General features: G+C 36.4%; 1 protein-coding gene across 1 annotated transcript in view; it reads right to left on the reverse strand.

Annotated features, from left to right (window-relative positions):
- The window catches only part of ASXL3 (ASXL transcriptional regulator 3), a 191,991-nt gene that overhangs the window by 99,951 nt on the left and 65,791 nt on the right, over positions 1–26,249 (reverse strand). The window contains exons 4-5 of the mRNA XM_066247319.1: positions 13,778–13,886; positions 12,409–12,517 (exon numbers count right to left, since the gene is read on the reverse strand). Coding sequence (XP_066103416.1) covers positions 12,409–12,517; positions 13,778–13,886 — 218 coding nt within the window. The remainder of the gene's footprint in view (positions 1–12,408; positions 12,518–13,777; positions 13,887–26,249) is intronic.

The raw sequence follows: 26,249 nt of genomic DNA on the forward strand, positions 1-26,249 counted from the left end.
AAACTCAAACAGCCTCTCCAAAACCTTTGCTGACTATTGTAGTCTATGAGGTAGGCTTATTCCAACCAACCACGTTCCCTTGGAGCTTAGTGTAGGAATTCCAACAGTTCTAGCATGCTGAGGTGTCTGCCTCACTACGACAGGCTCAGCAACTCAGGGACTTACGTATATATTTATATAAAGATAGGCACAGAGCAGTTGATCTATAAATGTTTATGAAGCTAAAATGTCAAATTTGACTTTCAGTAAATTTATTTAAAGTGTCTATTTTTAAAGTTAACTTTTACTTACTGTTTTTAATAAGAATTAATGGAAAAGAGACCAGCAAAGCACAGCTTTTTATTATGGAAAATAATACATAAAAGGTGACTTCATTTAACTTTGAAAACTGAAGCTTTATTTTTTTAAATGTTTAAATTATCCTAAAGTCAGTTAGGGAAAATATAAAAACTGAACCACAAAATGTCCTAGGCAAGTCAGTGGGAAGTCTTATGACCTGCCACTCAATGTATATATACTTCCCTCTGCTGTCCTAACTCATTACCTTATTCTGAAGACAGTCATAATTTAGAGGTTTTGCATAGTAAACTAAAAATAAATTTAAAGTCAAAATTAGATATCACAATGCTTACTTGAAATGGCAGGAGCTGTACAGGGACAGAACCACAAAACAAACCAGGATCTCACATAATATAGTCACTGCAACAAAGGTACTCATTGCAGTATGTTCCATTAAATGACATGACAAATAACAGGCTGCCTGAGGTGAGAGGTGTTCAAAGGTCTGACCAAGGCAGGAAGAGGGGCATCCTTTGATCAGTTTAATTTCTAGTTGTTCCCCCTCCAACGAGTCCCTTTCAATTTTCTGAAAACCCAAACTAGATGCTCTCAAATCAAAACGGTTATCTGGAGAAATAGTCCTGACAGACATGATAGGCTTAATACAGTTTTTATAAAGAAAACATTTACATCAAAGACCACACAGTAGATTAGGCAGTGTGTGCCACAATGTTAGAATTCAGTCACGTTTTAACAGAGGGTTGGGCCTTAGAAGGAGCTTATTTATTTTTTAATAATGATTCATTCCATTATAAAACTTTTATTGAGCACCTTCATGCCAAGCCCTGTATAAAACGCAGGAGAAAAACGGTGAATAAGACAGACCCAAGACCTAATTTAGAGACCGTAATTTATAAAAAAAATATGTTTTTCAAAGAATAACAATATAGAACTATTAATTTTACATAAGAAAAACCAAATCTATAAAATCTTAGTCATGATAACTATAATTTGTTTTGAAAGATCAATAAGTGGGCAATTCAAAGGGATCCCTAGACAACAAATCATAAAGAAGACATGTTTGAATTGTACCATATATATATATATATATATATATATATATATATATATATGTATGTTATACTTACATTTGAAATTGTGTACATCAGATATTCTGGAAATATACAGCAACAAAATACATGCCAAAAAACTGTTAAAAATGATGACAAAGACCAGGAAAAACCCATCTAACCCCAACTAAATCTTCCCTGACCTCCACTTCATTCAAAGGAAATTCAATTCTTTAATCCTTTTTTGCTCCAGACTAAGAAAAAGTACCCATTCTCAAAGCAGTCATACTCCAAAATAGACATGTGTCTGAATTTAAACAATTTCCCTGTCGCATTAAAAGAAACTAAACCATTCAAAGAGTATTAGATACCAAGACAGGCCAGAAATTAAATAGAGCAATGATAGCAACAGAATAATGGAAACAATAATTTCCCTTTAAGAAACTTTCAGGCCCTAGCTGGTTGGCTCAGTGGTAGAGCGTCGGCCTGGCGAGCAGAAGTCCCAGGTTCGATTCCCGGCCAGGGCACACAGGAGAGGTGCCCATCTGCTTCTCCACCCCTCCCCCTCTCCTTCCTCTCTGTCTCTCTCTTCCCCTCCCGCAGCGAGGCTCCATTGGAGCAAAGATGGCCCGAGTGCTGGAGATGGCTCCTTGGCCTCTGCCCCAGGCGCTGGAGTGGCTCTGGTCGTGGCAGAGCAACCCCCCCACCCCGAGGGGCAGAGCATCGCCCCCTGGTGGGTGTGCTGGGTGGATCCCGGTCGGGCACATGCGGGAGTCTGTCTGACTGTCTCTCCCCGTTTCCAGCTTCAGAAAAAAAAAAAGAAAAGAAACTTTCAAGGGAGAAAGCATCTGAACATCATAAGTGTTGATACTTGATAATATTTAGTACAATATAATCCATGAATAAAATATACCTAATATAACTAAAATTTTACTGTATTCTATAGTTAGATTCATTTGCCAAAGGTAATGAATACAAACCCTCAATTTGTCACCAGAGCAATTTATTTCTACTAATATCTCTGAATATCCATAAAAATATCCCTGTAAACTCAGACAAGAAAAGAGAAAATAAAACCTAAAATAAAAATATTTAGCCCTGGCCGGTTGGCTCAGCGGTAAAGCGTCGACCTAGCGTGCGGAGGACCGGGGTTCGATTCCCGGCCAGGGCACATAGGAGAAGCGCCCATTTGCTTCTCCACCCCTCCGCCGCGCTTTCCTCTCTGTGTCTCTCTTCCCCTCCCGCAGCCAAGGCTCCATTGGAGCAAAGATGGCCCGGGCGCTGGGGATGGCTCTGTGGCCTCTGCCTCAGGCACTAGAGTGGCTCTGGTCACAACATGGCGACACCCAGGATGGGCAGAGCATCGCCCCCTGGTGGGCAGAGCGTCGCCCCATGGTGGGCGTGCCGGGTGGATCCCGGTCGGGCGCATGCGGGAGTCTGTCTGACTGTGTCTCCCTGTTTCCAGCTTCAGAAAAATGCAAAAAAAAAAAAAAAGAAAAAAAGAAAAATATTTAATGTGAAAAGCATATCCTACCGGTACCAGCTGCTAGCCACCTCACCCCTTCCACCACAGAAGCAGTATGTATTCCTCTCCCGGAATGATGGATAATAAGTTGCCTATGTGAGGAAAAACATTAGAAGCTATTTCTTTTATACTGCACCATGATGTTCTATAGTGTATCAGGTTCCTAAAACTTCTACACAGAAATACAGCAATCCCCCTAGAAAATGAGAAATTTAAAAAAAAGTGGGAAGGAAGAATATCAGTAAAGGTTGGTATAGGTCAAGGGTAAATGCTTCACTCATGGGCATTGGTACTAATTACTTTATGCTTCAACATGGAAAAGGTAACTCTAGTGTACAATAAAGAAAAGTTAGGTAAGGGTACTCAAGTAGCTAACTGTTGGGGAAATGATTGTATATTGTCACTTTAGAAAAAAATAGAGAGAATAAATTATCTGGTATTAGTTTTAAAAGTACTGTATTTAATTTTATTTTTTAATGCATGGGTGCTTGGTCCCTATATACAAGTCACAAACTACCTAAATCAAACAGAAATCTGGCTAGTTAAAATGAGTCATTACAGAACTACTTTTGATTTTGATTTTACTTGAGAGGGGGATTTGTTTTTATTATGAGATCATAGTCTCTTTCCAATCCTTATCTCTATATTATGAAATAATTCTCTCAGAGTATAGGAAATGAGGGGAAAGTACACTTAAATGGCCTGATCTATCTGCACTTAAAAATAAAACTTCATTTCTTCCATGACTTGTCTAAACCCATTTCTACAAGAACAAAGTTCACAGTTCCAGGGAAAATATGTCAGAAAAAGAGGTCCCTGAGGGCTACAAGAAGAAAAGAGGAGTATCCATAAGTAATGCTTGAACAGGCTGGACTAAGCCATTTGGAGAAGTTAAAATAAGGAGGGGGGGGGGTGATCCAGATGATGCCCAGCTGTTCTCCATCATCAGGGAGACAAAAGAGAAAAGTCATTTAATTAAAAGCACAAATGATTTCAGCATAAGGGGGGAAAAATATTTACTATGAAGGTCACCCCAATAAATTTAATTAAAAAATAAAATATATCCCTTAGGAAAAATAAATAATAAAGGTGATCAGAAAGACAAATATAAAGGAACTGTGTGATTCTGATCCTTCTGGATATTTACTAAATGAGAATAATGTCTCGTTGAATCAACTGGTTGAAGTAAAATGCTGCCTTGAGAGAGGATACGGGCCCACGTGAACTCCTGCAGTCCCTCATTCTTCTTGTGAACTCTAAAGGCTGTGGGCGGAGATGAAAGAAGGGAGGATGGACAGAGTGGGCGGAGGAAGTTCTGCATCCCACCAATGGTCATTTCTGACTGTGAACAGTATTCTCTTTCCTCTGGATGTTCTTTCATGTGTTACTAAAACAACATAATTTTCACAGACTTTAGTTTCTCTCGGCCACCAATGTAGAACAGGTGTCTCCATAAGAGCGAACAAAGCTGTTAATGAAAATGCAGATGTTGGACAGAAGACAAATCAGCCTAACCTAAGAAAGACAAGGGTACCTACCTGGAGGACTTCCCCTCCCTCATCTACAGCACTGGCTGGAATGGCGGTCAGGTAGAAATTGGTCATGAACACAAGGCTACACTAACACAGCATCCTACGTAACATCACACTGGAGCAGTCACTGACAAGCTTCTGAAACACCTCCAGCAAAACAAGGCCCATAGCACCACGAGGAATGAGGTGCCGAACAGGTTGGTAACATCTTTTAAAGTTACTCGAAACAGCCCCTTCACAACGCTACAGCCCCTCAGTTTGCTCTCCCAGGCCCTTGGAGAGTATTGGCACTGGTAAACTGTTGGAGCTCCTCCCTGGGGGCACTCAGCCTTCATTAGCACACATCTCACTTCCTCCAGGAAGCTCATCTGTATGTAATTGATGTCTCAACAGAGATCCTAGCCACACACTTCAGGTCATCTTAAAGCACTTTTCACTTTTGAAAAAAAGACCCCTCAAAAGTGTGGCCTCGAAGGCAAGAAAAACAAAGAGTGAGCTGAATAATGTTTCATTAAGCTAACACGACTCTGCCAAGAATCATACCATCAGAAACCTGCTTATAAAACTGGCCATGAAGAGTAATGAAAAAGGACCGTGTAAAAATTCTTCAACTGTTGAAATCATTATTTACCCTGGGATCTGAGGACTAAAACATAGGATATAAGTTCTCTATAATTTTTTCCCCTAAATAGAGACTTACAATACTAATTCCCCTGCTAGATTACTGCTTCCTCCCTGAAAGCCATTAGGGTTAATAACATCCAGAACCTTTTTGATCTATGTGGATGAAAACTGTGCATTCTCCAATTTCCTCATTATAAAAAAATTAAATGGAATGGTTGCTTTTAAACATGAACTAACTTAGGACCACAGAAAGAGAAGCTCATTTTCTTGTTAATAATAATTTATAAGTAGAAGGTAAAAAAAGGTGAAATACCATCTACTGATGGTATCATTTTATATAAAATATGTAGGGGTTCTGCAGGCAGCAACATGCTATAAGTCAACTTCATATGTGTGAGCCAACTTATGATATACCAATGTATTATGTTCAGAAAACAACTCAGACACAAACATACCCATAAATCTCTGACTAAAACAGCCCATAAAATTCAAAGTATTTTCTTTGGGTGACACAGATCTATACTTACATTGGCATAAATGGTCATGGGTTGTCAACAAAGATATATCAAGTGATTCACCTAAATCACTCTTAGATCTCTAGAGCTAAGCTTGTAAAATTTGAAGAGTTTACTTACCCAAGTCTATAAGTCTAATCGTTATTAACTTGAGAAATTGCTTAGGAGTCAAAGAAACATAACACATAACTATAGTTTTGTGTCTTGTAAATTCTATAATCAATAATATACCACTTTTTCCACATTGTAAAAATTTTAAACAAAACCATAAAACAAAATATCTTGGCAAAGCAACTTCCATTTTAAAAAAAATCTGTTTCTCCAGCCAGTTGACTGCAAAAAAAAAATAAAAAAAAAAGAATGAAAGTATTACTATTTTTATCTTAACTGTACCTAAGGACTCTCATGTTACTGACTGGAATTCAGCTGCTACGATTTCTTGTTATCAGTTTTCATAAAGTGCTTTCTTTCCAAATACTTCTCTGCTTACCCCCCTTTAATGGTGCAGCAAATGTCAATTAATCTTTGATAATTTGAAATAACTCTATGATAGCAGTGGTTTATTCTTCGAATTGCCACAGGAGTATCTTAGAAATTGATAGTTATTAGCATTTACTTCAATACCTTCCAATAGCTCATTCCAACGGAGGAATGAAACAGGAGGAGGGGAATAAGATAAACAAACAAACAGACAAACAAAAATGGATGTTGGCACGCTCCTCTTCCCCTCCTCCTCTCTTCCTGCCCTTTCTCCCATGTCCACACATCCCTCACATGCCCCACCTTCTCTCTCTGGTAACATTTTCAAAGTATATTTGCACAGCTGGAAGAAGTGTGGATACTATATCCATTCTAACTTCTGGTTCAAATCTGTATTAGAAATGGAGTAAGCAGGGAAATCACCTACACCAGTTCAGAGTCATGGATTTATTACCAGTTTGTAAGAAATCACGAGGTAGCCCTCTTCTTCATTTGGATAAGCCAGAAGCTCCTCTTTGTCCAATTTTTGTATTTATAATCTAAACAGATTTGTACAAATGTCGCAAACGCAAACTGCATTAATGACTCCCAGCCAGTAGTGTGCCCTGTGGTTTCAGCAGACTTCTGGTGTCACATCTACATGGGCTTGCCACTTGGATGGGACATTTAACCTAAGTTTGTCTCCTCACTGGTTAAAATCAAGTAAAACAACAGAGCCTAGGAGTGACTGTCTCACAGGAATGTTGTAAGGATTAAATAATACTTATGTAATGCCCTTACAAAGGCTGGGCAATATAAGCACTCAATATATATATTTTCAATGTCTAGGTTTGAAAATGAATCCTAAGGCTAGGTTAATGAACTAGATATATATAAGTATATCATATTCACAGGGATAGAAAATATACTTGTCCTACAAGAAGCAATTGTGGTTTGCAATAAGATGCAAAAGCGGACAAATCAAGGAACACACAAGGAAATAAGCTATTTACTATTTTTTCAATGATTCTCCAGAGCAACTTCCCACTTCCCTAACGCACGCAATTTCAAAAGAGGGGCCAGAAAAATCCAGTTTCGGTGACATTAGCTGGAGATGTGTGGGATATGTTATTTTGTGAAGTACCTAGTCACATTTCCAATTAAGGGAGTTTGCTTATCTCTGCTTTGGTTTAATTATTGTCTGAGTGTTCTCTCCCTCTCCCCCACCTCTTCCCAGCCACGAAAACCCTCCCCCTTTTCTCTGAAATTCAGGATTAGCCATTAGCAAAATCTCCTATGATCTTCATCTTTTCTCTAAACACTCCCATTGCATGTTGATCTACAAAACCTGGCTCTCCTGTGGACTCTCTTCCCCTTCTACTCTCTCGGGTATTAGCCCTTCTCTTTTCCAAACATCTTGTGCCAGGGGGCTGGGAATGAAATGGGTGACATCTAGTCCCCCTCCCTGCTCCTCAGATGCCTCTAGCATTGTATCTCATGTTCTCACACTATAGTACCAATTATTCCTCCTCACTGTACTTATCTACCAACTAACTCCTGAATTACTCTTCTTCACTTCATAAAGATTTTAGCTCCTCAATGTGATACCCTTTCAATGATGGTTCTATCAGGACCATCTCTTTCAATATCCATACAGATGATGCTGTAATATTTTATGGCAGAACCACCCTTTATAACATCTTCATGCCAATAAGAAAAGGCAATGTTTCCTCCCAGGAGACCTTGTTCCATCCCATGACACTAAGGTGGGTAAAATAGAGGGCTTGCTGGCTTTCAGCCACTGGTGGGCCCATCGGCCAGACCACTCTGAAACCAGCAGGCCACACTGCTAACAACTCAGACAGCCTTAAACCTAGCCTCTCCCTTTCTTCTCATTTTAGACACATATTCCAAAATACTACCCTAAACTCAGCTGGATGCATTCCACTCTTACATCACCTATCCTTCTAACTTATTTTCTCTAGAACACCAAATCAAACAGTCCTTCCACCCCAAGGAGCCCTGCTCCTTCACACCACCCTTCACACAATGTGTCTCTACCCACCTCCATAACCAGCTTCAATTCCATGGAGACTGACCTTAACAAGTCTAGTTCATGCACCTTCAACTCTCCTACCTCTCACTCTTTTCATCACTGACATCTGGCAAAATCCCAACTCTACTCAAATTCAACTCTGTACCTACTCTGTGCTTGTACAGTGGACATGAACAGGAACTGGAGAAAAATGTACAGCCATGCTGGCTGGTCTCATTAAATTCAGGGTTAGCAATCTTATGAGTTTCCTTAATGATGTCAGACTCTAGACAAACATTTTATATCTTCTTAAATCTATAAATTTATCTCCCCTATCCTCAATCTGAGCTGATGAACATGTTTCCTATTTCACTGAGAAAAATGAAGAATAAGAAGCCACCTTCCATAGGCCCTCTCCCACATGGGCTCCTCTCCCTTCATTTCTAGCAAAACACATGGACTCTTCCTGCTGCTTTCTTAGAGTGTCCCTCCATACCGGTAAATAAGGGTAATCTTTCATCTGTTTAAAAGATCCCATTCCCTCTCATCTAATCAAGCATCTGGCAATAGGATACCCTGTTGTTCATTATCAAATCCTCCTCCCCAACTGGTTTTTCCATTGGTATACAATTATTTTCATATTCATCTCATATTTTAAACAAAACTTTCTCTTGGTACCACTCTCCCTGCTAGCCATTTTTCCCATTTCAGATCTTCACTTGATCTCAAACATCCCTGACAGAATTATCTACACCTGGAGTCACTAATTTCTGTTCTCCCATTCTCTTTAATTCATTCTCTTCATGCTTGTGGTCTCACTAGTCAACAAAAATTGTTCTTTTCAAGTTCATCAATATGCTCACAAAGCTAAATCCAATAGTTATTTTCTAAGTTATTATAAGTTGATAATGCAAAAACATTTGAGTCAGTTCCTCTCCAGAAACACTTCACTTGGTTTCCAGAACAGACAGCATATTCTCCTGCCCATTTACCCTGAGTCTCATTCACTGGTTCCTAAAATACCCCCAACTTCTTAAAATTCAAGGACCCTGAGTTTGGTCTTTGGGCTTCTTCTCTTTCCTATTTACCTTCAGATTCTTGGTGCTCTCAGCCAGAGTCTTGCCTTCAAATAGCATCTATAAATGACTACTGTCAAATGTATATCTCCAGCAAGGTTTTCTCTGTGAATTTTGTGTGTGTGTGTGTGTGTGTGTGACAGAGACAGAGACAGAGAGAGGGGTGGGGGGACAGACAGACAGGAAGGGAGAGAGATGAGAAGCATCAATTCTTCATTGCGGTACCTTAGTTGTTCATTGATTGCTTTCTCATATGTGCCTCAACTGGGAGGCTAGAGCAGACCAAGTGACCCCTTGCTCAAGTCAGCAACTCTGGGCTCAAGCCAGTGATCATGGGGTCATGTCTGTGATCCCATGCTCAAACCAGAGACCCCATGCTGAAACCAGTGACCCCTGGCTCAAGCTGGTGAGCTCATGCTCAAGCAGGATTGAGCTAACACTCAAGCTGGTGACCCTGAGGTTTCAAACCTGGGCCCTCTGCACCATAGTCCAATTGTCTATCCACTGTGCCACTGCCTTGTCAGGCTTCTCTGTGAATTTAAAATAGATACATTCAACTATGAAATATACCAACCATATTGTTGAAAATAAATCCAATACTTAGTATTTCTAAACTAAGCTCCTGCTCAACGTAGCAGCCTCCTGCCCCAAACTGGTTCTCTCGCAAACTTTCCATCCACATTAAAGATGATGCTATTCTTCTATTTGCTCACACTCCTATTCGGAAGTCATCTCTAACTCATCTTTATTTCATAACCACAATCATTTCAGCAGCTGCTCTTGTATCTACCTTCATATATATCCAGAATCCAATCCCTTATCACATCCTATCTTATTTAAACCACTGTCACCTCCTCTTTAGATGATGGCAACAGCTTTTCTAATCAGTCTCCTTGTCCATATATATATATATATATCTCAGTATACATATATCTCCACCTATATATACCTATAGATAGAGATATATACAGATAAAGATAGATCAATGTCTACATTGTTTTTATATATATTGTACTTCATGATCCTAAGTGAGATCATTGTCTCTTTTGCTCAAAACCCTACAATAGTTTAACATCTCACTCAAACTAGAAACCAACACCAAAGCACTATATAATCTGGCCTTATAACTTCTCTTTGTATCTTTCCATAGTCTCTCCTTGTTCTCTCTGGTCCCCAACCTCACTAGCCTCTTGATGTTTCTGGAACATTCCAGGTTTTCTTCTGCCTCAAGACCTTTGTAACTACCGCTTCTTCTACCTAAAACTCTTTCCCATTAAGCTTACTGCCCTTGGATCCTTTCTCAAATGTATCACTCTCTCCTAATCTTATTTTCTTATTAAGCTTATTTTGCCCCATATCATTTGCCAGCAGTAAATAGGCTATACATCTTATATTTTATTTATTTTCTTATTTTTTTAATGAGAGGAGGGGAGGCAGAGACAGGCTCCTGCACGCATTCTGACCAGGACCTACCTGACAAGCCCACCAGGGGGCGGTGCTCTGCCCATCTGGGACCCTTGCTCCATTACAACCAGAAACATTTTTTTTTTTTTTAGTGCCTGAGGTGTAGGCCATGGTGCCATCCTCAGCGCCAAGGGCCAATTTGCTCCATCAAGCCATGGTTGCAGGAGGGGAGAAAAGATGATTGATAGATAGATAGATAGATAGATAGATGATAGATGCAAGAGGGGGAGGGGTGGAGAAGCAGATGGGTGCTTCTCCTGTGTGCCCTGACCGAGAATCGAACCTGGGACATCAATATGCCACGCCAATGCTCTACCACTGAGCCAACTGGTTAGGGCCATTTTATATTTATTTATTTATTTATTTATTTATTTATTTATTTATTTATTATTGTCTGTCTCTTTACCAACATAAGATCCAGAGTGATCTCTTTTTATTCTTGATTTTCACCACTGTAACTGCAATGTTGAGAACAGTACTTGGCACACAGTGAAAAGCTCAATACATATGTTGACAGAAACAGCACACAAGTGCTCAGGCAAGCAGGCAGGACAACTAAAGGAATGGCCTAAGGAGACTAATTTTTATTCTGCTGAAGAAACAGTCCTTGCCCCATTCATCAGTCCTTTCAGAAAGCCAGAAATTGCCATGCATCTCTGCTTTGTTCTCTCTCTAACCACAAGGACCTGCCAAAGCTCACAGTAGAATTACAACAATGGTGGAGAGTTAAGTTTTCAAAAGGTATAGGAGGATTAGGGACATCAAATTCAATGAAAGTTGATTAAAAAAAGAAAAGGTCTACAAGGCCTACTTCAGCTGTTTTACAAACACACCTATCTGTGTTGCCTACATTAATTCACAGTCTCCGCTGCTGATCAGATAGGTGCTGAAGCAGAATCCGTCTCAAGGGGACTATCAGAAAGCACAGCAGCTTAAAGGGCAAGAGTGTTCAGTCTGAATACAGAAAATCTCCTATGGCCATTAATAAAATGAATGGGTTTAGGCTATTAGTGAAATATGATGTTTCTGCAAGGATTCTTTCAGGTTTGTTTGTTTAAAGGTAATTTACTGATTTCTCTGAGGCCACTGACAGAGACTTAAATGACACAATCTTCCTCCCAAATCATGGTCTGGGTCCACTCGTGGGACCTGTGGGTAGAGTGAGGGATAAGAAGCACAGCGGCTTTTGTGAAACAAAACTTTCCCCACACTGAAATACAGAAATTACATACACCAACAGAATCATAATGCCAATGTCTGGAGAAAGATAAAAATGAATTAACATGGGTAGAATTCAACGGTGGAAAATACCTCCTTGGAATTCTGGAATGGTTGCTTACTTTTCAGAAAGTGTTTCACGAGAATTTATTTGGCCCTCGTTTCACCGTGAGGAATGTTAACACTAAGCTTAATTTACTATGGACTAACCTAGAAACGATGCTATTATAACACCATTGTGATCAGAGGAAACATCAGCACAATCAGACATGAAACACTAGCATTCTCAAACCTCACATAAGAACAAAACCACTAGATAACCCCTGGGAACTCTCTCACCTTGCAAGGGAAATTTACTGATAACACTCAAGACTATCCAGGGAAGCCATACAGTTATAAACAAAATAAAACAAAATGCAAAAACTGTATACTTTTCTTAAGTACTAACCTTTTGAATCAAGATTGTGTGATGATAAATCTAAGCAGGTGATAAAAAAAATTAGAAGAAAAATTTATTTACAACAGTAGTAGGGAATTCAATTAGTAAATTATTGAAATTCTAGATTACTTGTAGAAAATAGGGTTTATAGCGTGAAATCCACCTCACTTACCTCCATTTCCTTCCCCACGGGCATTGGCCTCCGCCATTTCTGTGCCATCCAATTCAGACTCACAGCCTAAATCCAGTGTTCCATCAGCTGGGCATGATGACTCCTCTTTCTATATTATTTTTTAAATGATTTGTGGAGATGTATCAGCAACAAAAACACTTTCAGAATCCTAAAGTCTTATCGCATTTACTTGTAATTTGAAATTTTAATACTTTACTTTTTAATAAAAAATCACACATTAAAAAAAAAAAAACTGGGAAAAGCACATTGCCACAGCTGGTTTTTTGGATAACCTTTTAAAAGCTATACAAAAACTAAGTTTTCTTTTGCCATATGTTACATGTTTTTCTTTTTCTTTCTTTTTTTTTTTTTTTCAATTCAACATTCCTCCTATGTTAGGAAATGGCTTAACAATTGAGAATTTTAATCAGTAAATTAAACACCCGGGTAGCTACAAAAAGCCACTAAAATAATACAAATCCTTTCAGTTAATCTGTTATTTTCTGAAACACACACAGTGACAAGAGCTTGATGCTTAGTAGCTGAGAAAAAAAACTTTGCTTCTTTGCCAGGTATAACTTTTAGCGTGAAAAGCAAAATCTTCTCAAAGAAAAATAATCAATTTTAAATATATTTCATCATTTATTAAAGCAGTGGCTCCTTTTTAATTTATAAGATATAAATATACTGATTTTACTCATTCCAAGGCACATAAACATTCATAGACCATTCACTTTTGTCCTCTGGAATTTTGAATCCTAGATGACATTTCCCATTATAGTTGAAAAGGGAAATTGCACTAAAATAAGTAAGGTTCAGTTATATGAAGCTTTTAGTTTTATTTCTCTATTCTTCTCATATAACAAATAATGCATTGTTAGTAAAACTTCCCTGAGAGATCACTGTTTTAAAAATCAAACTGATTTATATCAACACGTTTTCAAGGAAAATGGTGAAAGTTCTTATTTTTATGAAATACAGAAAAGCATCAGGTGTGAAGCCATGTATCAACCAATGGTCTAAAGTCCGATATTTTGCGGCAACTGTGATCATCTTAAGCTCTTGGCTGATGACCCGTGGCACTCGTCCATGTAAATTTTTTAAGAATCAAGAATTTTAAGGAAGCCACAACTATTTTCCATTACCATATGTTAGAGTGAAACCACAGATATGCTTTCTTTCCTTAAAGAAAAATGTCATTGTTTATTCTTAATATGAAATCATTTTTAAGACATCTGCAAACATTTAAGAGGCACAGGGGTCATTCTACCCTTTCCACAAAACGAGTTTTGTTTACCTGCATATGTTGGGGGAAAAATGCATGATACATGGTAATAACAGACATAATATGCAGAACAATCCAACTTACTTTGAGAGCATAGAGGCCTGACTTTCCAGGGATTTTGAAGAATGTCCCATCCCCTATTCGAGTGTTAGTGTGAAGCATTGCATTCAGACAAGCTAATGGAGAAGTTCCACTAGAAAATAAAAGTATATAAAAAATGAAGCAGTCTGAGATGCAGTTTCTGTGGCAAAACTGTTCTGTCTCTTAAAAAAAAAAAAACAACCCTCTTGCATGCCTTTTAAAAATATCCTCTCAACCCTGAAAACATCTACATTACAATAACAGGCCAGTCCAGTTTCGCCAAAGTTAATCAGATGCATCTGTCTTATAGGCTTCAGGCAAAAAGTCTCCTGAATTGAAATTATGCTTTTATTCATAAAGCAACCAACACTATATTTCAAAGAAACCAAAACCCAAACGTTTATGTGGTGTTATTTTGCAAATAATACCAGGAAAACCACAGTATTTAAATATTACAGACAACTTGATGGTTGCACTTGAATGATCAAATAAACCAAGTTCAAGGACAGCTCCATCCTATAGGTTGAAAAGCAACAAAAGAATAATAAGAAACCAGGGAAGAACTGATTTGAAATTATAAGCATTTAAATTACTCATGGGATTGCATTTCTCACAAGGCCAAATAAAAATTTATATCTGTGTTTATATCTCCGATACAGCTTCAACAATAACATCCCTTTCTCAGTTAGACTTGTCAAATAAAGAAATGTGTGTTTGGGAATTCTGCCCAGCTAATAATTATGTTCTGTAGGAAAGATGCAAGTGACTGAATTATGAAATCAACAGTGTTTTAAAAAGAAATCTAACAGCATTAAACTAGTGATTAAAAATATCAAAGCCCATATGCACAAACATTATTGAAATTATACACATAGAAAGATGTTTATGTAATATATGACACATATGTATTTCCTGGGTTAGACTTTATAAGCTTTCTTTTGTGTTTTGTTTGCAAACTGATAGCTTTGCAAACTAGGATTTAGAACCAGAATTATTACTTTCATTAATTTATGTTTCCATATACATTTTACTTCCTAATATGCCAACAGATTACTATTTGGTTGAGCCAATATTGATTAGAAGTCCTATTGTACTCTATCACTCATTAGTGGTTCTGGGTATTTAATCCAAAATATTGTGGGACATGAGGACCTTTAAAATAATAAGGTTTTGAATTTTGAATTTCTGTGATAGAAACATAATTTTGTGTTACTGAAAGTTTTCTAAAAACCAACATTATCAAATCTCTTACTTAGTATGAAAACTCACTGAGAAAATAAACAAGCCAAATTTGCTGAGCTGCCACAACATACTTAATAGAAAGTCAGCATATATACACATCACGGTCATAAAGGTTTATAGCATTATAACAATGGGAGCACTCTTTATTATTTTAGAAAGCAAGTCTCTGCACCAACAGGTCAATAAGATTCCATTGGGTTTGACAGGAAACAAGAGCCTTAATGTAAATTTGGTCATAGAACAATGCAGTTATACCACTACAGTACACATGGATATAATGCTGTATGTTTATATAACATCTTTCCTCATGAAACTTCTACAAGCTACAGCCTCATTTCATTATTTTTCCTTACACAAGATTTTTTGCTCATATTTAAAGTAGGCCAGGCATATTTTATAAAGTATAACATATTCATTTCCCCAGAAATATCTGTCCATGAATAAATTCCAGATAAATGATGCTATACATGTTATACTGAATACTTCAAAAAATATATTTTTCAACATTATTCTCTTCAGGCAAAAGCACAGACAATTTGAAGCTGGAAATCATTATGCCAGATTTGTGGAGTTTTAATTTAGTGGAACTGTCAGAAACACAGATTTTCTGTAGGGACTTGGCAAGACGATGTTAACACTACAAGTAAAATAGAATCCAATACATAAAAATGATAGAATATAGACTTTAAAAAATATAACGTAATAAAATTGTCCACCTAACAGCAACCCTCACACACATTCTTCCTGATCTTTACCCCTGAGGTCCTAGCACACACAATTCCAAGAATAGTAAAGAATAATATAGCATTAAAGAGAGCTAAAAAATGCTAAATAGATATAACTTACCACTGCTAACATTTAAATTTTTTCTAAAGTACAGTAAAGGAAAGATAAGTGAAGATAAATTGACTTTTAAATAGCAGTTTAAGGCTATGCTTATTTCAAACATAAGTGATAAACACCCAGTTTCAGATAATAAATAAACTCTGTCGAGCATGTATATATTATTTAATTATACTGTTTATTAACTCAATTAACTCGATTCACCATAGAAATATTTAAAAACACATAATTCACAATCATACGCAATACATCCCCCAAAGTCTCAATGACTACTGTGATTTTTCCCAAATCTTTCTCAAAACAGACATATGAAATTTATTTTAGTTCAAAGCTATAAAACATTTGCCTTTTAGGAGAATTAGAAAATACTTTGCAATCAAATGCAAATTTTACAACTTAAATCACTAGCTGATTAATTTAGTTACTTAGTCTTAAGCGTGTCACTTGTAACTAAAAACCTAATAATATAAACTGTTTTATTTTAAAAAACAATAATACATTAGCATCAAAAGAGTTAAGTGCTTATGTCAGGGTAACTGTTTTCCATGGCTACACAAAAGGTTATATTTTTTAAAAACTTTCAGATCATTCACTTATTCTGAACAATTTCATAAAGTTTAGAAGATTTGGTTTGCTTTTCCTGAAGAAATGAATGTCTTAAATAGCAGGAATAAATAAAAGTATTATTTATTTGTTTTATTATTTTTATATTCAGAAAAAATAGAACTAACAAGTATGCCTTGGCCTACTTTAGGGAAAAAGATATTTATTTATTAGACATATATATTCATATATATCATAATGATTTACTGTGGGTACAAAAGATGATAAGGCAAATATATGTATATGTTAAAAGTCTATAATCTTTGATAGTATGAACACTTTCTATGTAACATTTCCTATTTTTAATTAATTTTTTAATTTACAGTTAATGTAAGGGTTAATCACCTTAGAATTTAAAAGTTAAAAATTCTATAATAGACTACATATGTGTATATGTATATATGAAATAAAACATCAATAATTAACAAAAAAATCTCTGAAATTTCAAATGTTACTTACTTTCTAAAAAGATGAATTGGTAGAATCATCCCGATTTATGAAAAGAAAACAAACAAAGAAAAAAGAACAAGTTAGTTTTCCAACTTAACATGCAATTCTTCATCTTACCATTTTAATAATAGAACAACTTACGAGAAACACATCAAACTCTGATCTGGCTGCCCATAGAAAGGGAAGCAGTGAGGGAAGGGGGCGAAAGGTGGCTTCCACTTTCGTCCCTAATACTTCTACTATATTTTCATTTTGTCCACAATGCACATGTATTTCCATTTTAAGAATCTAATTAGAAATAAATAAGGAGGACAACATTTGTCCCTAATTCTTTTCTTTCTGCTATTCCCTATTATTGGGCCCTTTCCTATACACCTGCCAGGGTAGATGTACAGCTTATTCTATTTGTTTGTTTTTCTCCATAGACTGTTGTGTTATGGAACCCTTCTGGTTTGTTTTTATTTCCCACAACCCCTGAAGCAGAACAGGGGTGGAATTTGGAGGCAGGGGAACAGGCATAATTTAAACTGTCTAGACATCAAAGAATCCTGAGATGCTTTGCAGAGACCAGTGCTGTGTGCAATAAAGAAAAACCATTGCTTAATCACACCAAATTGATGACGAGCACATAAAATTTTACTAAGTGCACACTTAGTAAAGAGAACGAATGATCTATCTATTTTAATAATTTTAAAAACCAGAAAGAATACCTGGGGAATGCAACTGGAAGAATATTTATAGATATGACAAAGAAAATTATCATAATTGTGGTCTTTCTTTTCTTTATATATAAAATAATAATGCTTTTCAAGACAGTATTTAAGTAATACAAATCTTAAACTACTTTATGTTATTAAGTATCTCAATAAAATTTTTAGATGAAAGCTATTTCCTGAAAACATTCTTAAATGTCACTTTTCAAATATGGGAACATTAAAAAATTAATCTTGAAATACAGAAGTTTAAAAATTCAAAAAGTTGAAGAAACTTATAACAAACATTATTAGACTGTTATGCTAAGTGCTACTAATATAAATTAAAAGATACAATTATATGTTCACTCTCCTTTCAGAAAAATTAGTAATAGCTCCTTTCAAGTATTTTCAGTGTTGATAGCTTAGAGAGAATATCTTAATTATATTTTAGAGAAAATTATGTGGGCCCTGGGGTGCAGGTAATGTTTTATTTAGTTCTTTATACAGATGCATTCACTATGTAAAATTAAATTACTTATGATTTGTGCATTTAACTCAAGGCTACACTTCACAAAAATAATTTTACTGTTATAAAAGGATTGATGCACTCTTGGATTTATCTATTCATTTACAGATTTAATGGGCATGTCATTACTAATGGAAAAATTAAACTATTTCTACCAATGAATGTGATGACTCTTAAATAAAATAGGCACAGTGTGCAACAGTTGATAACCTCGTCATCAATAACCTAGTCATCCTGATGATTAAAAACTACCACAGAAGGCCATACTCCCTTCTTTCTCTTGACAGACACTACTGCTAGTCTGTAACTCCCTAAAATGACTGAAGATAGAAACATAAAGGCTACATTCGTTTATATACATTACATGACTAATCCTAGCGCATAAAATGTTAGCCCAAAAATGACCTCCAGCTACCCTTAAATTTAATTTTGAACACAAGAACAGTGTTACCAACTTCACAGTCTCTCTAAAAAGATCACCAATAAAGTTTTTAATAAGCACTGACATGAAAAATAAACATTAGAGTTTTAAAAATATAAAAATAGAAACAACCAATTAACTCAAGAGATGGGTCCTATGTAAAAGGAAAATATTTGCCCACTTTTATGTTAAGAATATCGACATGATTTTCAATATTCTATATGTCTCTAAGGTAAAGTTATAAATGTAGAACTAGTACTCTTTATGAATTGATATTTTGAAGAAATAATTACTTAGTGACATATGTTGTACAATTTGTTTTACATTTAACAAAACAATTTCAGACTCCAATTGTAAATAATGTGTCTCTGAACAATATAAAAAGATATTCTTCCTGAATATAAAGACATTTTAACATAGGTCTATTATCCATTTTATAGATACTACCAAGCTATCACTAGATCTATTATAGTTATTCATACAGCCATATTACTAAATTGACCTTTTGTTTTAGGAGACAAGAATTCCTAAATATTAATACAAGGACAAAAGTTTGGCTGGTATTCAGTTAGAATAGGTCTTTAAAAATATAGCATTTCACATACGAATAAAATTGAAAATAACTTATTCAGTAGAGGGAAAAGAATAAAAATAAATGTTACTTTAAAAAGTTTTTTATTTTACAGAGAGAAAGGGAGAAAGAGAGAGAGGGAGAGGGAGTGAGAGAGAAGGAGAGAAGAAAGAGGGAGAGAGAGGGAGAAAAGAAGGGAGAAGAGGAGAGGGAGGAAGGGAGTAGAGAGAGAGAGAGAAACATTGATCCATTGTTCCACCCATCTATGTATCATTCATTGGTTGACTCTTGTATGTGAACCCACAACCTTGGCATATCAGGATGACACTCTAACCAACTGAGCTAACCATTCCGGGCTAAATATATATTATTATAAGTTAACATTTATCAGTATCTTAAAATGAATGAGCTTTTACAACTATTGTCAATATTCCTTACAGCCACCATAAAATGTAAGCATAATTCCCAGTTTTGCAGATGTAACAGAGGCTGAGAGGTTAAGAATCTTACTGCAGGCTTTGGCCAGTTGGTTCAATGGTAGAGCATTGACCCAGCATGTGGAAATCCAGGATTTGATTCCCAGTCAGGGCATACAGGAGAAGTGACCATCTGCTTCTCCACCCTCCTCTTCCCCTTCTCTCTCTCTCTCTCTCTCTCTCTCTCTCTCTCTCTCTCTCTCTCGCTCTCTTCCCCTCCTGTAGCCATGGCTTGATTGGTTTGAACAAAGTTGACCCCAGGTGCTGAGGATGGCTCCCTGGCCTCACCTCAGGTGCTAAAATAGCTCAGTTGCCAAGCAATAGAACAATAGCCCCAGATGGGCAGAACATTGTCCCCTAGGGATTTGCCAAGTGAACTCAGTTTGGGGTACATGTGGGAGTCTGTCTCTTTGCCTTTCCAACTCTCACATAATAATAATAATAATAATAATAATAATAATAATAATGTCTTACTGCAGTCAAAAAATACCTAAGTGATACTCTGATTCGAAAGCCAATGGTCTTCCCACTATTCCATGTTTTCTCTCCACAGAATTGCCTTTTCTACCTAAGGAACCTTGGCTACTAAAATATATACATATATTTAGCACTTGAAGAAAACACATAAAGAAAAGGCAGATGCTGGCAAAAGGTAAGGTGGTTGGTTCCAACTTCACTCATGACTACCCCAGGACAAATGTCAAGTATTACAAAGAAAGAACTAGGCTGCAAAAGATGTCATTGTTGGTTATCTTCTTCAGGTAATGCTACCTGTGTAAACTAAGGAAGAGAGAACTCTGAGAGAATAACATACAGAATTCACATCTATAATTGAGATGCCTCTTTGTAGAACAGAATCATTAAAAAATAACACAATCCATTAAAGGAATAATCATTTATGAAGCACATTATACATGTCAAGCTAGTGTTAAAATAAATTTGCACTCTGACAGTGCTTTTCACATTAATTGAAATGCAGGCTAAGCTGAAATGAATTCTCTGAATACACATAAAATGACAAGGGGTTCAGGAGAAGGAGCCTTGAGGCATGTGGCACACAAGAGGAGATCATTTGGAATTTAAATGTTATCCTTAGCTCATTTCAAGGAGAGGGCTGAGAGGACATCATGCACACATTTCCAATGTCACCAACCTATGGCGATCGTGGGCTCTTCAGAACTTTATAGAGTATGTTCTCACCACTGCGATCTCATAGAAAACATTTTCAATGAGAACAAAATACATAGCTTTCAAAATAAAATACTGAACTTCATATATTAAAGAAGAGATTTAGTTATATTTGGTATGATAAGTTAGTTTCATATAAACATGTAAATTTTTAGGTTCTACTTGTAGCTTACTTGTACTCTCTCATCTTGTTAGCAATGGTTAATACTGCAGCATTTCCAGCTGTGTTCTGTGGGATAGTAATCTCAAGCAATGCTCCAAAATAATGATCAAGTAAGTTTTGGAAAAGCAGCATGCTGCATTCTTCCCTTGCGTACTCAACAATACATTAACAACACATACTAAAGTCTCTGAAAATTCCTACTTAACTCAAGAAACATGCTTAACTCAGTGTTTCCTAAGCTCTTTTTAATAAAAAACCTCCCCACCATAATATTTGACAACATTCCCTATTATAGTATGCCAAGAAATAGACTTGGGGAAATGCTATACTATATTTAAGATTAAGATCATTAGAAAAAGTGCCTAGCACTTATACTCTCAGGAATGTTTAATTTTATCAGCCAAATGCTTAAAAAGTGTAAATATACAAAATATGCCTCTCTGTGAAAAAATAATGAAGTGTAGTGATTATTTTTCCTTGTGTAAATATATAAAACTGAAAAACATATCCGGGAACTTTGAATAGCATTGTAAAAACTTATAAACAGTATCTACATATAATTGAAAATACCATATACTTGAATATTAGATTACCAACAGAAAAATCATGTTAGTCATCTCTCCCAATGGAATCTCGCCTCCTGATTCTCTAGTTCTCGCCAGTGATGGGTACTATCTCCTCATCATCACATAAGACCAAAGTATTTCTCACACTATTCAATTATTCTGCCTCAACAAAGTTCATCATTCAATTTACATTTTTACTGCCTCAAGTCCTAATGTAAAATATTTGACATCACAAGAGGACAGTTCTATAGCCCCTAACCAAAACTCTTCCTTCAAAATCCCCTACTCTAAATCAACCTACCCACTGGTGCCAGGGCAACAAACTAAAACAAAAGTAAAGCAAAAACAAAAAGAAAGAAAATGAAATACTGCTCACACTCTTCAGGCTATGCCATACGTTGGATATTAATTACTTTGTTTATTTAATCGGTGGCTTTGCTGCCTACAAAGGAAGCCCAACTCCTCGGTGGACATTCGGGTCCTGTATAGTAAGTACTCCACTTGCCACCAAGCTCATCTTCATCTTCTCCAACTTTCTGATAACTCTTCCACTCTCAGACTACTCTCATATAATCTGATCCAACTAAGCAAATCTAGTGCCTCCAAGGTTTCCCATTTCTCTGCTTTGGCCCAAATGAGGCCTTCTGCAAGCAACTGCATCCCACGCCTGGCTCCACTTACCACTCAGAATAAAAAAATTAACTACCACCTGTATGTACCACCTTTTGTAATATTCCTGTATTCTCATCTCAACTCGATGCAGATTTTCATCAAAATTGCTTACACCTCCAACTTTCCTGCCCTTGCTACTTCCAACAAGTTTGTTAACTTCCCAAGGGATAGATGTGTATTGATTTATGTTTGTATTATCTGACAAGAAATCTCAATGTACTCAAAAGATGTTTTTTGAGATGATTTTAGATACTGTTATACAAACTGTTACAATCATGGATTTGTGCACACAAAGCACCTGAAATGAATACCATCTCTACTGCATTTAAACTCATGACTACAGTCATGTGTGTCAACAGGGTACGTGACCATCTCCTATTTATACACCCTGTATGCCTTTCTTTTAGGGACTTTCCTCTCCTTAGTAACATGCCTCCAGTTTAGCCATCAATGAAATGGTCCTGATTTTCCCAGCAGGAAGGCTAGCAAGATTAAGCTATCTGGTCAAACAGTGGGAGTTTGAATATCTTTGGGGGAACTTACACAGAAATCAAGGGAAAGAGTAGTAGAAACATAACCTGGAAAGGTAGCAAAAAAAAAAAAAATGAATGAGCTGCTGCCCACCCCTGCCTCCACAGACATGGAATGCTAAGAATAAAACTGACCAAAGGAAAGCATAGCAACAACTCATGGAGTGAAAAGAGAGGGGAAAAGATATTCCTTGAATTCTGCATAATCTAGTCACATTGAAGATCAACCTATTAAACATCCAAGTTAATTAAACCAGTAAGTCCCCTGTTTATTTTATTTTTGACACGACTAAGTAATTTATACAAGTTGACCTCATTTTTATCATCTGTAAAATGAGTTTAAACAGGTACACTTGAAAGCTCCACTAACCCCATTCTGGTTCAAGTATGAGGGCAACTAATAATGTTTTGACTATTAGCTTACTGCTCACTGCAGCCACACTGCCTGCCTTCGTATTCTATCATGTTCAGCACCCATGATCTCTTTGCTTCCTACTCATTGGTCAAGTTTCCCTTGCCTTCCAATAACCTCCCCAGTACATAAGGATCATCTCTGAACCTCTGCAGCATTACAGTGTGTCCTTTGATTGGAGCATTTAGTCCCGTAATCTCTAAAACTAGATTGCTTGATGGCAACCAGAGCCTCAGGACTCTAACTTCATTAGGATTCTTTGCGTTCCCCTCAGAGGGCCATGCAAGACATGGACCCACAGAAAACATTCAGAGGTTGTTGATAAGCTAACATTTCACAATTTACAGAGTAAGACAAAATTTGAAGCCTGCCAATACCAAATATTGGTTGAGGATATCCAGAAACAGAACTATGAAATAGCCCAGCAAGAATATAAATTGACACAACCATTTTGGAAAGACATCTGATACTATCTAGAGGAAAAAAGTGTGCATGTTCTACAGTTCAGCAACCCTACTTTTGGTATAGAGTCTAGAAGAACTAACATTCACGGAGACAATATTTGCTTTAGGAAAAAAAAATGTCAGTAAACTTAATGTTCACCAATAGTTACAGCTATAAAAATATACTTTTACCTATGTATTCATAATAAAACTATAAAATTCTGAAGTATAATAGCATACAGAAAATCTATGACACCAATCATCTCTGAGAAAAGAAGGAAGTCAGAGAGCTTCAGCTTTTTCTGTTACACTCTATTTAAAAGAAATTCAAAGCAAGTATGACAACATGTCCACAGTTATTAATTCCAGCTGGTGTTGTTGGTCTCTGCTATTTTACTATATTTTGAAAATTTTCCAAACCTAAAATAAAATTGTTGATGACTTTCTTCTTTTATCAACAATTTGGCTTCTCTTTAATCTATCAGAGTCCTCCTTTGTTTCAAGTTATATTAATGTTTAAACATTTTTATGCAAGCAAATAAGTAACCATATGGAAATTACATAGAAAATGTAACAGTACAATATTATACAGAGTTGAGAAGTACCTCCCCTCAATGGTACCCACTGCTTCAAAAGTAATGAATATTAAAGATTTATCATGCTTTCTTCCAGAGCTTTTTCTATTTGCATTCATATATATGCATATATTCAGCTCTATGGCTCAGTATTTTAAATTTATTTTCAACACAAATGAGAGCATTTAGTGCATACTGGTAGAGGGATGCTTTTTTACTTAATAACATGACTGGGAGTAGTGCCCATAGAATATTATTTCTTCTTAATTTTCTATAGACTATGCTCTTAATATCCCACAGGGTAAATATGTGATACCATAATTTTTAAGTATTCTCTTATTATTTAACATTTAGTTTGTATCTAAGTTTACCCATTAAAAGAGTGCTGCAATAAAGAATCACATAGTCTCTTTATATATGAATATATTCTATAGATTGAATATTTGTGTTCCTCCCAAAATTCTTACATTGAAAACTAATCCCCATTGTGATGGCACTGAAAGGTAGAGGCCCTTTGGGAGGTGACTAGATCATGAGGATGGAGGCCCTTCCTGTATGGGGCTGGTGGCCTTATAAAAGAGAGCTCAGAGAGCTCTGCCCACTTCCCATGGAAGTACTCAATGTGAGCCTGGACATGTATGAACCAGAAAATGGGCCCTCACCTGATTCCAAATCTGTAGGTGCCTTACCTTCGATTTCTTAGCCTCCGGAACTGTGTGAAACAAAGTTCTGTTGTTTATAAGCCACTGAGTCGACGGGATTCTGTTACAGCACCAGAACAAACTAAAATAACATATACTACTCTTCCTATAGTATAGATATAGATTCCAAAAAGTAGAATTTTTAGATTACGAGGATGCTTCTAAAATTTTGATAGTTATTTCCAAATAACTTTCCTTGAGAGTAACTATTTTCCACATTCTAGTAAATGGTGGGCAGTATCAATCTTTAAATTTTGGCTAATGTAATCTAATTTAATCAAAATGGAAGTGGCTAGGTCATTCCAGGTAGAGGGAACAGCATGAAGAAGGCAGAGTTAAAATGTGATGCACAGAAACAGGGTTATTTGGTATTTCCAGAGCAATGAGTGAGATGGAGAGTCAAGTTGGGCTCCTATTCCCTAGGGAAGTTATGCACCAGGCCACGTGCATGACTTTTACACTACAGTTCAAATACCCTGGGAGGGAGCTCTGTCTTCATGCAGGAGACAGTGTAGAGGTCTAGAAGATTTTAAGGAGGGACATGCCCTTGTCCCTGGATAGCATGAGGACAGATCTAGATTGAGACATGCCTAGACAAAGACAAATCAATTAGTGTTTGGTAGTGTTGCACTGTAGGGAAGATGACAAGAACCTCACCAGAGCAACAATGGCACAGCAGAGATGTAGAGAAAGTGCCAAGAAATACCTGAGAAGAAATATGGGTAAAAGGAAATTGAAAGAACAGAAACTGACTAGATGTAAGAGACAAGAGAGAAGAAGAAATTTAGGATTGCTTCAGGACTGGGGGTAATAATAATTAACTAAGATGTGCAATTTGAGAAGAGGTAGGTTTGGAAAAAATATGGTGAATTTAGTTCTGGACTCACTAACTTAAAGTTATGCACCCAAAATTCAGATACACACTTGAATCACAGAGTTAATGTTGGGGTCACAGGTAAACATTGAGGAACCATCAGCACATCCGCAGTATTTAGAAAGGTGAAAACTGATAGGCACTGATGTAGCTTAAAATAATAAAAGAAGAGAAAAATGACTGACTTGAGCTTATTATATTTTAAATGTCATAAAACTACAAGGGAAAATATTTCTGAGATAAAAAAAAAAAAAGGGAAAAAGAGTCCTGTGAAGGATTTCATTATAATAATGAGGTGTGACTCTAACTTCAGGATATGATTATTTTAGAAGTCAGAATAAATCTCTATACTCACAGGTAGTAATAACCTATAAGTAGAAAATTACTTAAACCTTGCCAGCAGGTACCCTTCTTTAAATATAATTTTTCTTTTAAAAAAGCAATATAAGAACATTATGAAATATCTGTCAATTGAAGAAAAAATGAAAAAAAATCATTCAAAATCCCAACTCCTTATAACATCA

This window comes from Saccopteryx bilineata, chromosome 11, assembly GCF_036850765.1.
Source record: "Saccopteryx bilineata isolate mSacBil1 chromosome 11, mSacBil1_pri_phased_curated, whole genome shotgun sequence".
NCBI classification, from domain to species: domain Eukaryota; kingdom Metazoa; phylum Chordata; class Mammalia; order Chiroptera; family Emballonuridae; genus Saccopteryx; species Saccopteryx bilineata.